An 18636-nucleotide genomic window follows, 5' to 3' on the forward strand; every position below is an offset into this window, starting at 1 on the left:
ATTTTTGATAACAATCATTCTGCATAGTATAAAACATTTGTAATAAGGCCTGTCTGCAAGGGGAATGTATCGGGGATCTTCGTCCTCCGGGCCGCCAGAAGAGGTGAGAGAGTGGAGGAGGGGGAGGGCTAACTGGGAGATGTTTTACTGGGGGAGGAGGAGGGGGGTCGTCCTGGGAGGGAACCAGGGTGTGGAGGGACGAGTTTAAAAAGGCAGACAGCGCCAACAGTCACTCACTCTCTCACACAATCTCCTCTCCTCCAACTCCCACCGGCGGCCAGCTCTGCAGCTCTGCAGCTCTGCAGCTCTGCAGCTCCTGTGATCCTCTGAGTTTTGCTTTGATTCACTTCAGAAGTTTTGGAACTGTATCGGACTCTAACTATTTTTCTGACAACTAAGGATTTTTCTTTTTTAAAGATCTTTTCAGCATGGAGACCACCACTGGGGAATATGTCGATAACTATGAGTATTACGATGACAATGAGACTGCCTGTGACTTCTCAGAGTGGGAGCCCTCTTACTCCCTCATCCCCGTCCTCTACATGCTCATCTTCATCCTGGGCCTGTCAGGTAACGGTGTGGTCATCTTCACTGTCTGGAGATCCAAATCTAAACGTCGGGCTGCAGATGTGTACATAGGAAACCTGGCCATTGCTGACCTGACCTTTGTTATAACCCTGCCTCTCTGGGCCGTGTACACAGCGCTGGGCTACCATTGGCCCTTCGGTGTGGCTCTGTGCAAAATCAGCAGCTATGTTGTTCTGGTCAACATGTACGCCAGTGTTTTCTGCCTCACCTGCCTGAGCTTTGACCGCTACCTGGCCATCGTGCACTCTCTGTCCAGCAGCAGGCTGCGTTCCCGGGGGACAATGCTTGCGTCCTTGGGGGCTATTTGGGTCCTGTCCGGCCTGCTGGCTGTGCCCACGCTGCTCTTCCGCACCACTGTGAACGACCAAAACAGCAACAGGACAACATGCGCCATGGACTTCAGCCTGGTGACCATGAACCAGAGGCACGAGTACCTCTGGATCGCCGGGCTCAGCCTCTCCTCCTCCGCTTTGGGTTTTCTCCTTCCTTTCTTGGCCATGACCATCTTCTACTGCTTCATCGGCTGCACCGTCACACGCCACTTCAACAACCTGCGCAAGGAGGACCAGAAAAAGAAAAGGCTGCTGAAGATCATCACCACGCTGGTGGTGGTGTTTGCATTCTGCTGGACTCCCTTCCACGTGCTGAAGAGCATGGACGCCCTCTCCTACCTGAACCTGGCTCCGAATTCCTGCGGCTTCCTGCGCTTCCTGCTGCTGGCTCACCCCTACGCTACCTGCCTGGCCTACGTCAACAGCTGCCTCAACCCGTTCTTGTACGCCTTCTTTGACCTGCGCTTTCGTTCCCAGTGTCTGTGCCTGCTCAACCTGAAGAAGGCTATGCATGGCCACATGAGCTCCATGTCATCTACGCTCAGCGCCCAGACTCAGAAGTCAGAGATTCAGTCTCTGGCCACCAAGGTGTAGAGGGCAAAGGGAAAGGTGGAGCGGGGCTCCAACCACTGGAACACTTGTAAAAAATACTTTACGTGTCCATTGTTTAAAGCTGGTAAGCTGAGATGATGAACTTTCACCGCTCACAGTCATGAAATCCATAATATGTTCCTCCTATGCTACAGCGAGAGATGTGGATGCTCTGTATGTTGTGTGGACTTGAAGCCGGAGCCAGCTGGCTGCGCTCATTCGCTTCTCAAGTTCCCAGAGTTGTTGTGTCCTGCGCTGCAAAAGTTCTCATTTCTATCATGAAAACAAGGCAGAATTATGATTTTTTTTTTAAACACACACTGTTGATTGTAAATCAATTTACACAGAAATCTGTTTACACTGGATAAAACATAAAGCTGTACAGTATTTTCATACCATAGCATTTGTTTTGTTTGTTTCTTGATGTATTGCTGTTTTGTTTTAGAAGCACTTGTTAAAAAAGAAGATGTGTGAGCAGGGAACTCAAACAGAGACGTGTCCTCTTAAAAACATGTTGTTTGTGAAAGTAGAAGTCTGCAGCAGAGAGGGGGGGGGGGGTGTAAGAGGAGAAAAGGTGTTGCGGCTTAATTATATAGTTTGTTGAGAAGAGACGGGGGGCAGACAGGCAGATGGCAGATGACAAATGTTGTTGGGGAACAGGAACGGGGCAGGGCGGGGTGGAGGGGTTTCACAGTGTAGTCACAGCACTAAAGAGGGACAAAGGAACTCTGTAAATAAATGTTCCAGTTTGATGCATATGTTTTATTTTTCGACATCACTGTAACTAACTACTGTATTAAAGATGTGTTCTATGAACTCTAAGATTCACGTGTGTGCCTGTGTGTGAAAACAAAGGTTATTCATGTGTTAACATCTTGGTTAAAAGTTCTAATACTAAATGTAAATATTTACACAGAAGGGGGGTCTTTTTAAAAAAAAAACTTAAACTCCTTTTAGTTTCACGTCAGTTTCATTACACCATCCTGTTATTTCAGGGGTAAGTATCTCCAGAGGGCTGACGCTTTGTTATGAATGCCTTGCATTTGGTTTACACCTTCAAACTAATAGATCTCTAATCTCTATTGATTCACAGACGCTCTCCAGACTGTAACCGGATTAGTCAAAGTGACCGTCATCCTGAGATGTGTATTCGATACTCACTTGTGAATCAACTCTGGCACTTTGATTTAATTTGATGACGCAGTCTTGTGGTTTACAATCAAAAGGTTTTTGAACTCCCAAGTATTTTAAGTAATGTGTTTTAGCCAAGTCCATTTTAAAGTACTTACACTTCATGTAGAACAATGTCACGAGAGGACTAGATGTGCCCACGGGAGGTAAAGCCAACCAAACTCCACATGTCAGGGTCATCACCAATGAGTGACTCTTCTGAGGGATGCTTTGATTTGACAGTAATGAGCTCTGTTGGACATAATCACCGTTTTGAGATGGCGGCGGGCGGGGGGAAGTGGGTCTCTAATCCTGGCAGAAGTTGGGCCACCGAACAAGTCAATATTTGTCCCCGCTGACAAGTGATTGCAGTTAGAGCGGGAATCAGGGTGCGGGGCGGGGCTGTGGGGGAGGATGGCGTCTGACTGCAGATGCTTCAACAAAAAAAAAGAGGAAAAATAGAGAAAGATGTGAGCTGGAAAATATCACAGCTCTACGAGTTCATCTTTCATCACATTTGAAAGTAACAACATGTGTGGAACGGTGAGAACGTGAAGCCTCTCCATTCATCTCGTCTTCGTGTGCGCCAGAGATCATATGTTACTTATTGTCCGTCCTGGCAAAACGCAGCAGATTTGAAGCAGATCACACGATGGAGACCGTGATGGATGTGAGCTAGAGCTTCGGGCCTGAGCAGAAACAGGAATGCTTAAACACACGCAGTTATTCTTCATATAGTTGAGTCAGATGCCATTTGGAAGGATTTATAAGTGGAGAGGCCCGTAACACCGGCTTTCACGGCATCGTTATAAGAAAGAAAAGCATCTGTTTCATCTTTAAACACAGTAGGTTTGACAATAAGACAGTGGAATCAGGCTGGAGTCCATCATGCACGCTGGACTGGCCAGACTTGTTGTTGTTATTGAGATGAGTTGGGCTGACAGCTTGTCCGATGCTGTTAGCCAGCAAGTCCACTTTGGGATAACTCACCCAGAATACCAGCTGAGCAAAGCACCGGGGGTGCACAGGGGACACCGCCAACACAAAAACAACAGTTGTGTGCGGCATGTGAACGTGTGTGGCCTGTTTGAATGTAGTGATGTGTGTGTGTGTGTGTGTTACAGTTCTTTTAAAGTATTCTTAGAGGGAACCATGTCAACCCTTAAAATCAGTATTATTTTCCTCATTAGGAGTTGAACACTTTATTTTGTTAGCTGTACAACTTTGTTTTGGAATTGGTTTGAAAAGGTTGTACTGTATTTGCAACCAAACTTGTAATTGCTTTTCGCACATTTTGAATATGTCTGTGAATTATCTGTCCGCAAGTCTTTCCTTAAACTGTATATGTAAAGGATTAAATAAAATAAAACTGTGCTTGTTTAAGTTGTTTTGAGCAAAAGTTGCTTCCTGTTCTTCAAAGATATGACATACTACACATTGTACAGATCATTTCATCACATACATGAAGTGTATTCACAATTTAAATAAAAGAAATTAAACTAAGGGTCATATTTTATGGACTTCCTGTCACATCTAAAGATCCCTTCCAACTTGAAGGATACATTTTTGTAGATGTCAACAGTTGAAACTATAGTGTAGTGCCCATGTTCACGGTGATAAAGGGGCATGTCCACCAGTAGCCAGGTTTCTATTGAAATGTATCGCAAACTTTAACAATCAATCAACAAAAACAAAGCTTCTTTTTATTCTCTACCTGTTATGCAATAATTAGGAGTTGGTTCATCCAGATGAGCAGCAGTAAAACCATTATACCATTGCAGAAGAAGAAGGGCAGCAAGATGATGTAATTAAAAGAAGCTCAAACGGTGAAGAACAACGTAGAAACGTTTCGGTGTATTAATGTGAAGAAGGTTCAGCTCTGTGTGAAGCGGATGTTCAGGTCACATGCTTCATGTACGTCCTCATTTATTTGCTGAATGTGTTTTGGATCAACCCAACTGTGGCTTTAGAATCGTTGATAATAAGTCAAATATAGAATCTCACTGGTCGCACCGCCACTCTGCATCTCCCGTCTGAGTGAAACACTTTAAAGCAGCAGACACAGGTGCTCGCTCCGAGTGTTGTCGTCAGTGTGAGCTGCCACACCCGAACGGGCCATCTGAACCAAAACACAACTGCTCGCTTCTCCTCAGATCTCCCTGCTGTTCCATCCCACCCAAGCAGCAACAAATGCACTCTGCAGTGTGTGTGTGTGTGTGTGTGTGTGTGTGTGTGTGTGTGTGTGTGTGTGTGTGTGTGTGTGTGTTCATATGCACATGTAAACAGAGATCTGACACATTCCATGGGCTGTCAACGCTAACCCTACTTTCTCTGTAGCATTCGTCCACCTGTTGCCAGACCATAACACACACACACACACACACACACACACACACACACACACACACATACACCCACACACACACACACACACACACACACACACACACATGCACACGCACACGCACGCGATCAGCTCCCCATTCCTGTAATCACTCCCAAAACAAACATAATTGACATGGGGAAACGTTTCACAAAAGACGCAGTTAAGGAAAGTATCTCTCCATACAATCAATCCATTAGTTGTTTTAGGAGGGGGGGGCGGGGTGGTTTGCGGGGGGTCAAAGGGGTGAGAGCTTCACTTATTATCCACCCGAAACCTTTGTCTGAAAGATCAAAAGGACCTTCAGGAGTCCCTCACCCTGCCTGCATGTTTGTCTTACCTGTGAATCTGGAGCACAAAGAACCAGGAAGGAGTACTTGGAGGGGGGGGGGGGAGGGGGTGTAATGTGATTATAAGTTACTCTAAGTGCTCTTTGTTTGCTTTAAGTAAAGTAACATCTTTAAATCTGTGCAAGAACAACACGCAAAACATTGTAAAATACATTTTTACTTTACTGAAAGCTTCCACTCGACGCTCATTCGACTTATAATCACTTTGTAAATATTAATTAATTATTAAGTTATAATCTGTTACAACTGTGGGAATTATAACACACTACGATCCACTGGCAGAAGCAAAAGGTCGGTGAGTGAAGTATTATGATACTTGACCTTATAAGTCATTATAAAATGCTTTATAATATGATTATTGTCATAATTATGATTTTCTCAATAAGCTTCTTACAATAAGTAATGGGAGTCGTCCATGAACACAATGTTCTGCCAGAGTTAGAACAGTTTTGGTTATCTTGAGAATGTTATTTATTTTCTGTGGGGGGGGGGGGGGGGGGGGGGATTCAGTGCTTCTCTCACTGGTTTGTGGTGGGCGGGGCTCATTAGGAGATCGGTGATGTCACATATGTCCACACGTCAATGAGAGTTTGGCAGCATTTAAATCAAAATGTAACGGCCGTTTGGGTTGTCGCGTGTTTCTGTTTTCAACTGTCAGTCACAACTAATATAAATAAATATATACATATAAAGATAAACTTTATTGGGACTCAAACATGCCACGACGTTGGATTATTATCATTTGTTAACTTTGTGTTAAAGGCATGAAAACAGTTTGATATTTGACACTTTGGAAATATTATAAACTGCTTTCTTGTCGCTTCTACTAAAGAAACGATGCATATTCAAAGTGTTGATACTGTTATCCGTATCAAAACTTTGAATATGCATCGTTTCTTTCTTTCAGTCTTGTCTCACTGATGTCGCCCCTCCCAAGTTCTGGCATCCTTTCAATGAAGCCACTTCCTGCTCAATGAAATGTTCATTATCCAAAGATGACGGTGAGGCTTAAATCTCCCCGCTGTGGGACTAATAAAGGATTTCTGACTCTGCTTTTGGTTTCCCACCCTTCCACACAGCTCACCTCGTGATCTTTTGCAGTTTATGCTCCTGGAAGTAAATAAAAACAAGTAAAGTTGAATCCTTTCTTCTCCCTTCACCTTTGCTTGAGTCTGATAGCGATCAATGGCATTACACAGACCTTGGAAAATCACCACAAATGTTATCAATAAAGTCTCACAAATAATGGAGCATTACACGTCTAATCATGCCGCACAAAAGTGGCCAATACACACTCAGACACTGCAGTCCTTGACTTCTCTCCCATGATGGCAGTAAATTGCTCCCACGTCTGCTCAAGAATCACTATTGAAATCAGCTTGTCTCAGTAATCCGTCTAGTTTAACCTGGAAGTGGCCTCTCGTTGTAATTGTCCAGACCCTGAGAACAACGGCCTGGAAGAAATACAGCATTTACATGAGATCAGTGTTTTCATGGTAATGCTGTTATCTTTTGGCACGTTTCGACAGGCGATTAGGAAATCAGGCTTTCAAATGGATCTCCCCCACGTCGCCTCCCTCTCATTGTTATTCACTGGTGTCCAGGGTCATGTCCACTCCACCCGTTACGCCACTAACTAGATGTGATTGGGAGGCAGAGAGGATTTCAGTCAGCTGGGAAAATATATAAGAGGATATACAGAACATAGGGGATACTTAACTGGCTTTGTCCCGGGGCCACTTTGATATGTCGTGAGCAACATGGCTACAGGAAGCAGCCTGTCTGCTGTCCAAAGCCAGAATCAACCGTAAGAACCCTAAAGAACTAGAAACCCTGATCTCTGGGCTCGGATAAAGGCAGATTAAAACACACGGTAGAATTGATAATTAGTAGGTAGTTTCGTAGAGAGCACTTCTTTTTTATCTCTCTGTCTTCTTTCCTTCGTCAACGGGGCTCTTTCCCAGGTAGAGCTTCCACAGTTAGTGTTACTCTGGTTGTTCTGCGGCCTGGTGTAGCTGCTGTAGGTATGTTGTTGAGTTTCCTCTTAGCAAAACGCTCTCTGGTGATGTATGTAATGATGTAGTGTATATGTCTCGGGCTTTTATTGTGAAAGGGAGAGTGCAGACAGAAGTTGAGGCTTATTCTACAGCCATTACATGTGTATCAACATATAGTTCATAATGATACGTCTATTGCCACTTTAAACATAACTGAAACCTCTTCCCTATAAACAAGCTCTATTAGTCTATTTTGAAGATTGTTTTATGCACTCTGGCACATTATTTATATTGTAAGTACAAAACAATGTCCCATTGTGAATCAATTCTTTTTCATTGGTCGACGGGTATCATAGAGTATCATATATGTGGCCTTCTGTGTGTGTGTTTGTGTGTATTCATCTATCTATCTATCCATCTATCTCTTATATTTATATATATATATATATATATATATATATATATATATATATATATATATATATCCATCCATCCATCCATCCATCTATCTATCTATCTATCTATCTATCTATCTATCTATCTATCTATCTATCTATCTATCTATCTATCTATCTATCCATCTATCTCTTATATTATATATATATATATATATATATATATATCCATCCATCCATCCATCCATCTATCTATCTATCTATCTATCTATCTATCTATCTATCTATCTATCTATCTATCTATCTATCTATCTATCTATCTATCTATCTATCTATCTATCTATCTATCTATCTATCTATCTATATCTATAGATAGATAGATAGATAGATAGATAGATAGATAGATAGATAGATAGATAGATAGATAGATAGATAGATAGATAGATAGATAGATAGATAGATAGATAGATAGATAGATAGATAGATGTATCTTTATATATATTTATCCATCTATGTAGGGAAACACATGAGCGGGCTGCGTGCTGCATAGTAATGAGCCCTGCTGCTGGTGGATATCGTTAGGCGAGAGATGCTGCTTCCGAGGACAGCGCGGCTTGGCCAGACCTGAATGTGCTGGGCTCTCGTCCCCTCCGGATATGGTTGCTCAGGGCCCACCACCATCGTCCTCTAAGACACAAAGATCCTCTTCACATCCTTCTCTATCCCGTCCATTGTGGAGGGTCTGCCTCGAGGCACACTGCTCCTGTGGCTGCTGCAGGGCTAAATGCATCTCCTGTCACTGGCTGAGCCCGGTGCCAGTTCAGCTGCTGGAAGCACTCAGGTGCTCCACCAGTAATTATCAGAGGTGAACGACAGATCACCTCTCCTGCACAAGTTACACCTATACGGCTCATAAACAGTGAGAAAGCATTATCTGTATTTTACCTCTTTAACCTTTTTTTTTGTCGCTCATCAGAAGCTAAAAAAATCTATCAAAACATCTAAAATTCTGTCTTTATGAAGTGGTGAGCTTTGTGTTGGTCAGGGTGCATTCATGCAATACCAAGGACCCTTCAGAATCAGCATCATGGTGAGCAAATACTCAACAAAAGGCAAAAGAAATGTGTCATTTAAATCTTGATTCTTTCATTAAGACGTCACATTAAAGTTAAAATAGAGTTACATGGTTTTGCACACTTTGCATGCCTTCATTTCTTCAAACTTACACGTCTTGAGTCCTGGGAGCTGAGCCGCACATCAACAGTCCTCTGCTGTTTGGCCACTGGGGAGCAGCAGCAGACTGCAGAACTTAGTGAGGGAGGAGGTTACTCCACCTTCCAGCTGGTCTCTCACTCCAAATTGGTGACTTCATTTGTGTTTACTCTTCACTGTCCCATCACAATTTTAATATTTTTGCTCAATTATTCAGGTTCATAGATACGTTTCTACTTTTTAAATGATAAAACATTAATTAAAAGAATAGTTGCATGTGCATGTCGCTCCACTGCAGCTACAACAGTCCTTCAGTTATAAAACTGCTGCATCACTCTCTGCAAGGAAGGTGACGCAGAAGTTTCAAAACTCTCGATGGGATTCATGTGAGTCGATGTAAGTGAACTGCTGCCACCTGCTGGTCACATTGTACAATTACCAAAGTCCTCAAGGCGTGAAGTGACAGGTCACACAGTGAATTATTGTCATTATCAAAGTTTTAACTGGCCAGTTCAACACATTTAAGCAATATCTTTCAGTCCTAGTCTAAAAGGATTTACAGAGCCTGGATTTTATACCAAGAGACTGTGTTTGCTGACCCCCCCCAACTAAACTCCTCCTTGTTTAAAGGGCTAAATAATGGCACAGACATGCATTGACTGTATTGAAGTGAATAGGAAATCTCTTTTCAAACTTTCACAAGATGCTTTATTATGTTTGACAATTATAATTGCAATTTCCAAACTGACTTCTTATCACATAAAGTTGGTTATACGGCTGGAAGTGTTGCCGTGGTAACAGCACCCTCTCAGCAAATCATAAACCAGACAGTAGTGCTGCAACTGAGGATTATTTTTTTATTACCGATTAATCTTCCCGTTATTTTCTCAATTAATCGTTTGGTATAAAATGTCAGAATATTGTGAAAAATGTTCATCCCAGTTCCTCAAAGTCCAAAGTCTTTAAATGTTTTGTTTTGTTAGTTAAAAATCCAAATCCAATTGGTTTAATATGATATAAATAAATCTCAAGATTTGAGAAGCTGAAAACAGCATTTTGTGTGAAGAATTACAAGATAGCTTTAAAATAGATTTTCTTTTAATGGATGGACTCATCGTTGCAGCTCTACTGGACGGCAGCAGGTAGCAGGTGCAGTAAAGGTCATAGGTCAAAGGTAAGAAGCAATAACAGAGGTTTCATTCATAAATGTGACAATGTTGACCTTTATCAGGAAAGACAAACAATCAAGACTTCCTTTGTCTCTCAACAAGTTCAGTCAGTTTCCCGATTTTAGTTTTAGGCCGGACTGGCCATTTGTGCTGATGCAGGGGTGGGCACACTGGGGGCAGCGGCTTGTGGCTCTGGCAAGGCTTGTTCCCTGATAGGGAGAGCACTGGATCTCTCAGAAGGAGTCGAGAGCTTTCCCACTTCGAGGAGACCAGTGTCTCTGATTTGGCGCGTGGGCCAATGATGACGGAGGGACACGTCTTAGGGATGATGGTGGTCATGGTCCGAGTCAGGACTCTTCCTCTTCTGGACGCCAGAGAAGGAGCTGCTGAAAGCTTCTGTTTCCTGTCTGGACCTTTGCTCTCTTGCTGCTCTTTGGCATGTTGGAGATTGTGTGATTGCCAGCAGCTCTGCATCTTACACTCCAACTCTTTCAGAGCCTGGTCGGTGTATGTCTGCATTTCTTTACGCGCCTGACAAATCTGCACTTCAACTTCATCCTTTAAGACCTTTTTACTAGCCTCAAGCTTTTTCTCAAAAATTGCACACAGCTCCTCCTTCTTTGGATCCATCTCATCTTTGCTCTCATCCGTCTGCATCTCTGCTTGTTTCTTCTGCTCACTGCTGACATCGTTGTCCTCGGGTTCACTGTTCACCTGTGCACTCTCTGTTCCTCTGTCTATCACTTGCTGCACCAGCTGCAGGATGCTGCTCTTTGGGGCCTTCATACCCACTTGTGATCTGATCTGGTTACGTACCTGTTGGAAGACAGACTGCACCCTCGCGTGTGTCTCCTTTTCTGCAGCAACGCTGTCCTCCGAACCTTCCTCATCCAGACCGGCAGCGGAGACTCGCCCTCCTCCTGCAGCAGCAGCAGCGTCGTCCTGCTGTTGTACCTGGTGTTTACCATTCAATAGTATTTGTGGATTTGTTTCAGACATCCTTGTGTCGACAGTCGTTTTGCACCCTTGGACTGAGCTACTACTATGATGTGAGGAGTGCTGGCATGGGAAGGAGCTGATTCACTAAGGTGTTTGTCTTCAGAGAGACTGAATACCAGGGGATTTACAGTCCAGTGTAATGCAGCATGATGTATGAGATAAGGTTTTAAAACATTGTGGTGAGTAGGGCTGCGACTACACATACATTTGCATTATTTATTAATGGAAGTAATAGAAAATAGTGAAGAATCTATGTAAAAGTTTATCCCAGCTTCTCAAAGGTCATGTCTTTAAATTAAAAATGTCAGTCCAAAACCAAAAGACATTCAATTTAATATGATATAAAACAGAGAAAATTAAAATTTCTATATTTGAGGGGCTGAAAATGGCATTTTTGCTTTAAAAATTACTTTAACAATTTAAATTGATTATGAAAACGGTGAAATGTTTCTGTCGATCAACTAATTCGGTCAACTAGTCGTTGCAGCTCTAGTGGTGAGATGACAACAATGCAAGTTAAACCAGTTCAAACGTCAAATCTATCAAAAAAAAGTGCACTGAAAGCCTGGAACATCTGTAACTTAACAACAAGCAACAACTCCCACATCACAGTATTAAAGGAAAAAGCTGTAGGTATATAAAGCAGCTGATATTATTTAATCCAGCATGTTGTCTTCTTCTGTCTGCGTGTGTACTGCATGACAACTGAACCTCCTGGTAACACCATGAAAAACAAAGATCTTCAGGGACAGACGTGCTGGAGCATCGAGGGGCGGGCTCTCATTAGAGAGCTGTTACTGGACTGTGGAGCTGTAACACAAACAATTATGTATTACCGTAGTAAGGCTGTGAATCAACATGTTTTCTATGGAGGATTTGCCTCCATATGTATCCAGGCAAAGGTTTACAGTTTACTGTACTGTCTTACTATGTTATGCACCAATATACCAAAGCAACAACTATTTTACTTAGCAATAAACCTAGAGTATGATTATGTAGTTATGTTGATTTTCTTAATATGCAGAAGTTGATTAATAAGATCACACACTGTTACCTTCTTCTATAATACATAAAGAGATGTACTGTATCGTCATATTGGAAATGTGTCATCATTATTGCAAAATAAGTAAAGAGGGATTTATTGTGTGGTGTTGAGATTGAGAGAAAAAGAATAGGTGGTGCTTAACATTCAGGTGGAAGGCCCCTCCCCCCCCCGACCTGCTGAGCCCCAACACAGCTACACGTCACTGCATGTGGTTCTCAGGCTGTAACGCTGCACTTTTATTTAATGCAGCTTCTGTACAAAACGTACAAAGTGTCTAGTTTTCAAGTTAAAATGCAACATGTATGTTGTTCTCTTATGTAATACGATAACTTGATACAGTCTGTACATTTTCCTGACACTGTGCCATTGTCTCGTGCTCTTTGTGTGCACAGGGTAACCCCGTCAGCTGCACTTTGGCACCATCTGAAACCCATTATTTCCCATTATTATTATTGTGTCCCAAAAAACAACCACTACTAACGAATCTTCGATGTATCGCATTTTAAACAAAGATATCACACGGCGGCTTTGCATCCTCTTCTGTAACTCTTTTTACTAGAATAATCTTTATTGTCAGAATACTATATGTGGAGGTGGATTGTTGGGATGGAGGCATGTTCAGGAGTTCATTACACTCAACCCCAGTGAGCCAATGAGAGTCCTGCATGAGTGAACCTCCTCTCGCCACTAAACACTAACATATGGCCTTCTTCTTCTTCTTCTTCTTCTTCTTCTTCTTCTTCTTCTGCTTCTTCTTCTTCTGCTTCTTCTTCTTCTTCTTCTTCTTCTTCTTCTTCTTCTTCTTCTGCTTCTTCTTCTTCTGCTTCTTCTTCTTCTTCTTCTTCTTCTTCTTCTTCTTCTTCTTCTTCTTCTTCTTCTTCTTCTTTTTTTGCGTAAAATGTTTTGTATTTAGGATGCATAAAGATTTGATTAGCAAAATAAAATGTACTCCAAGTAATACAAATATTATATAATATTTCTTGATGTGACATCATTTGTGAGCGTCAAATTGGCAGTAAATGAAGTGCTAATAATGTCAAATCAGACCTGGGGTGTATTCACATCCCAAGAAATCATTGAATAACAGAAAAAGTTACTCGTCCTCCTCCTCCTCCTCTTCCTCCTCCTCCTCCTCCTCCTCCTCCTCACCGGTGGGAGTGGATCTAGAAACGTCCTTCTCAGCTTTTAAACTCAGAGGTTCATTGTAAACAGCTGGTTCAGGTCACCAGGAGCAAGATGGTGAGTTACCTTTCCCTGTTGAATCATTTCAGATGACTTCTCTCTATTATTCCCTCCGATAAAGAGTAAATATTAGTAAATACTTCAATTGTTTTACTTCACGTTTGTACTTTTTCCTCTTTGTTCAATGTTGTAAAATTTTGAAACTGTTGTAAATTGTATAATTGTTTGTCAGTTATTTTATCACGTAAAGCATTTTGTAACTTTGTTTTGAAAAGTGCTCTATAAATAAAGTGTATTGTTATTATAGAGTTTGCACGGAAATACCATGTGTCAATCAGCATGGCTGTTTCTTTCTGCTGTCATGTAATAACTTGTGTATGAATGATGTGCTTTTGTGATTACAGACGACATACACAGATAAAGGCGAGAAGGTAAGAAAGCTACTTATACTGCTGAACAAAGGCTGTTGAGCAATGTTGCCCAAATCAAGCAGATAGACACTAACAGCTATCTGGCTTTTAATCCAACATGTGTTGTGTGTGGTAATGTTGCAATACATTGCCTTTCCCTTTAAATGTGTGTTTCACTTCCATCTATTTGTTTCTCCCCCATGTCAATATTACAGGCTCTGTGTGTTTGAACGATTTTACAATCAGATTGTTCTTGTCTTTAGCACGAGCAGGGCAGCTTCCTCTGCTTTGATCACCTCACCTTCTGGGTTGGAAATGCAAAACAGGTAAACGTTTTTTGTTTTGGTTAAAACAAATCTATATATTCAGCAATGCTATTGGTTCTCCAGAGGGGTGGAGGGGAAACAGCATACTAAGACCACATACTCAATTTCCCTCAGCACAGTCAAGCCTCGCCGGCCACCAGGAGATGGCGCTATCACATCATTTAAAGTCTGTTGCAATCATGTTTGCTGTAAACTGTAACAAGTAACACTCGTTGTCTTCAACAGGCTGCATCATATTACTGTAACAAGCTGGGGTTTGAGCTTCTGGCTTACCAGGGTTTGGAGACAGGCAGTCGTGATGTGGTGTCTCATGCAGTCAAACAAGGCAAGGTAAAGAATCTGCAGAGCCTGAGAGTGCAGCACACAACATCCCCGAGACTAGAAGCGTGAGATGTATTGTAGTGTCAATAAACAGTTATTGGACTCAAATGGTCAAATGAAATGATCCAGGTAGGAGGAGTTAATGTTTTCATTGTGTTCTTCACAGATCGTCTATGTGTTCTCATCTGCCCTCAACCCTGGAAACAAAGGTACAGCACTGCGTCAGAACTGAAGTAGCTACTTGTGTTTGTGATAAATGTCACATGTCACCATTAATAGTACAAACTTAATACAAACACATGACTCTAATTTGTAAGTTTGGGATTTTTTCATCAACAAATTATCTGGCAGTTACGAGGAAAATGATTTTTAAGCCGTTGCAAAAACACATTATACACATCACAATAGGGAAACAGGACACTGGATTTGTATTAATTGCACATACATGTCATGGTTTTATCCCTCACTTTATTGTTATACCCTTAAAGGAATGATGCAAAACGTTTCCTGATGTATCCTGACATACACACAACATATAGTCAATTAATAACAGGTACAAAAGTACATTTAAATCATGGTTTTTAGACGCTTAAAGAGTTGAAGATGCATAATAATATTAACACAATGGTTGTGTGTGGCTAAATACATTGTTCTCATCTGTTCTCAGAGATGGGAGAACATTTAGTCAAACATGGGGATGGAGTGAAGGATATTGCATTTACAGTGCAGAACTGTGACTTCCTCGTGCAGGTAACTCTACAGGTACTCTGCTATTTTCTAACACACTATTCACTTTCTTATTTCCACTTAACGTGCGTATCCTCCTTCACAGAAAGCCAGAGAGCGAGGTGCAGTGATCGTGAAGGAGCCCTGCACCCTGGAGGATAAGTACGGAAAGGTCCGGCTGGCCGTGCTTCAAACGGTAAGTCACAAAGTGTTTTAGTCTCTATTTCCATTATGCACGTTATGAAATAAGTTGAAACTGTCCTTTTTGTTTGCTGCAGTATGGTGACACCACGCATACATTTGTGGAGAGGAGCGGATACAGCGGGTTGTTTCTGCCAGGCTTCGAGCCCCCTCTGTTCAAGGACCCTTCACTAGCCTAAACTGTGAGCGTGCACAAGTCACCACGGCGTTTATAAGACGATACAGTCAACATTAACTTCATGCTTCCTTTCTTCCATGCAGACCAAGTGGAAAACTGAACTTCATTGATCACGTTGTGGGAAACCAACCGGATGATGAGATGGTCCCAGTGGTGGATTGGTAATGGACTCAACTATTTCCTTGTGGAGAGTTTAGATCACGGGCCTCATGGCGCAGACATGTAAAGGACCCCACCGCTCTTCTTTTTAATATCATTTGCTTGTCTCTACTTACATCTTTTACACTGGACACTTCCCCTGCAGGGTTATCAATACGTATAGTGGACTTGTCTATGCACAAGAGCCACAGAGTCTTTGTGGGGTTTGTTTGTGGATGTTTTGTGCCTCGTATTTGTCTTTTCTATCTCTATTTTTGTTTGTTTTGCAACTCTTTGTAGGTCGTTTTGCTTCTGTTTTTGGTTGTTTCTCGTCCCTTTTCCCTCTTTTCGTCGCCGTTTTGCCTATATGTAGACTTTTCACGTCTCTTTGAGGTCATTTTGCGTCTCTTTGTGGTTGTTTTGTGTCTCGTTTTGCTCATTATATATCTATTTGTGACAAATAAGATGCTAGAAGTAACTTCAAACAGGAGGCCCCCAAAGATGTTGGGCTCCTGCAGGTGTTCAGTAATCTGTTAAAGGTTTAGAAGCATGCAGTGCGGCACATGTGATAACAACATACCTGCTGTGGATGAGAGGAGGAGGACTCTTACATAACTCGCCTTTTTTTGGCAGAAGTCTGTCGTCAGCATGACTTTGCGTTTTCTCCAGTTGCTCTCCACATCTGGATCTTGTTTTTGTACCCCCTCACACAGAGCATGAAAGGGCGGGGGCAAGGTTGTTCTCTAAATCACCGAGCTCATTGGTTGACCCTGGGGAGAGGGGTGTGACACAGGCGGGAGGTTTCAAGATGTGAAGAACCACATGGAGCCGGCTCATAACTCAAAGCGTCACTTCGTTCATGATTAGCAGGACGCTGTCATGAGACGACAGTAGCATCAGTGGAAAACAGTGACTAAGTACATTTACTCAAGTGCAATACTTACGTACAATGTTGAGGTACTTGTACTTTACTTAAGTATTTCCATGTTATGCTACTTTATACTTCTACTCCACTACAAGTGAGGCAAATATTGTACTTTTTACATTTATTTGATCATTTTACTTTGAAGATTCTGGTTAATAACACAAAACATAATCAAATCATTTATCTTTATATATTATAGATTAGGATAAACTTTATCGATCCCTGAGTAAAAGCAACACAGCGCTATATAAAGTAATTAAAATGAGCTCCTCTTTTACCAGCTGTAACATTAAAGTGATAATTACATTAATGCATCAATCATTATAATTCAATCATTTAAGCCTTATATTATTGAATTATAATTCTTGATGTTCATAAAGTGCAGAAAGTATTCATTCTGCACAATGAATGTTGCGCAGAATGAATACTTTATGTTTGGTACTTTAAGTATTTTTTGATGCTAATGCTTTTGTACTTTTATTTAAGTGAAGTTTGGGCTTTTACTTGTAACAGAGTATTTCTACACTGTTGTATTTCTACCCAGCTCTGAGGTCCATCAGTTCTGGGCATGTAAACAATTAAAATACAGTTTGTGTTGGCTCAAATGATTCAACACGGGGTATGTTAACACAACAAGAGTTCAGGAGAGCATGATGTTTGAATGTACGCCCCTGCAGCTCTTGACCTCTGGTCCGTGATCCAACAGGTATCAAAGGAACCTTCTCTTTCACCGCTTCTGGTCAGTGGATGACAAGCAGCTCCAGACCGAGTTCAGCGCCCTGCGCTCCATTGTTGTGGCCAACTACGAGGAGACCGTGAAGATGCCCATCAACGAGCCCGCCATGGGGAAGAGAAAGTCTCAAATACAGGCATGTTCTTCACAAACATCTGGAGTAGAAACATTTACTTGAATAACAATAACATGTATCCTTTCCCCACATCTCCCCTCACAGGAGTATGTGGAGTACTATGGAGGTGCTGGAGTGCAGCATATAGCCATGAACACATCAGACATCATCACTGCAGTAAGTGTGCACGACTCTTTAGCTTTGTATGTGCATGCATCCCAAAAGCAGCAACAATAACATTTTTGATGAAATGCCTTTTTTAATTTGCAGATTCGTAACCTAAAGGAGCGTGGGATGGAGTTCATGTGTGTGCCAGACACCTACTACAAGCAGCTGAGGGAGAACTTGAAACACTCAAAGGTCAAAATCTCAGAGGATCTGGATGTTCTGCAGGTCAGGATTCATGAACCTCATGTTATTATGTTTAGTAAAAGTAATGGTTACATCTTTTAGGGATCCATTGCTGTATTAGTATCTGACATGATGGACATCCCTAACGTCTATGTCTATATCTAGTTACCTCATCATTTCAATAGATTCCCTGCTACGATTGACAAATGTTATGTTGTGATCTCACTCACATCCAGGAGCTGAAGATCTTGGTGGACTTCGACGACAACGGCTACTTACTCCAGATCTTCACCAAGCCTGTTCAGGATCGCCCCACGGTGTTCTTGGAAGTCATTCAGAGACAAAACCACCAGGTGAGGGCGCCACTGGATAGACGATTATATTCCGGAAGAGGATTGTGGGAAATGTTCTGACACTGTGTGTTAAACTTCGCTACCAGATCAATAACTTAAATGATTTTTCCACAGGGCTTTGGTGCAGGAAACTTCAAGTCTCTCTTTGAAGCCATCGAAGCGGACCAGCATGCTCGAGGAAATCTAACTGTCTTGACACCAAATGGCGTTTCAAAGAACATATGATGCTCGTTCTATTAGTTGCTAGAAAGTTCTGTAAAGTCTCAATAACTATTAACTATGAAAGGACACTTTCTGTTGATTACTTCTCAAGAGTATTATACTAATAATGTTTCTCTATTATGAGATATACAATACAAAGAAACATGTTAATTAAAGTTGTTTTTCTTTATTGTTTTGTGTGATTTGCATGTTTTATTACAATGTAACATGTATGTTATAAGTGT

General features: G+C 41.8%; 2 protein-coding genes across 2 annotated transcripts; both read left to right on the forward strand.

Moving 5' to 3' along the window:
* Nucleotides 1-251: 251 nt before the first annotated feature.
* Nucleotides 252-2055, forward strand: aplnra (apelin receptor a). The gene has a single exon (XM_029439780.1). The coding sequence runs from the start codon at nucleotides 429-431 to the stop codon at nucleotides 1512-1514; it is 1086 nt and encodes a 361-aa protein (XP_029295640.1). The 5' UTR covers nucleotides 252-428; the 3' UTR covers nucleotides 1515-2055.
* An 11105-nt stretch (nucleotides 2056-13160) lies between these two features.
* On the forward strand, nucleotides 13161-18584 carry LOC115014148 (4-hydroxyphenylpyruvate dioxygenase-like). The gene is given in 15 exon segments (XM_029440827.1): nucleotides 13161-13470; nucleotides 13818-13844; nucleotides 14087-14149; nucleotides 14375-14479; nucleotides 14637-14679; nucleotides 15138-15220; nucleotides 15303-15392; nucleotides 15475-15570; nucleotides 15572-15579; nucleotides 15659-15736; nucleotides 17345-17507; nucleotides 17592-17663; nucleotides 17757-17879; nucleotides 18074-18190; nucleotides 18305-18584. Coding segments are annotated over 15 exon segments (1182 nt in total). The 5' UTR covers nucleotides 13161-13467; the 3' UTR covers nucleotides 18416-18584.
* The last annotated feature ends 52 nt before the right edge of the window (nucleotides 18585-18636 follow it).

This window comes from Cottoperca gobio, chromosome 9, assembly GCF_900634415.1.
Source record: "Cottoperca gobio chromosome 9, fCotGob3.1, whole genome shotgun sequence".
Lineage (NCBI taxonomy): Eukaryota > Metazoa > Chordata > Actinopteri > Perciformes > Bovichtidae > Cottoperca > Cottoperca gobio.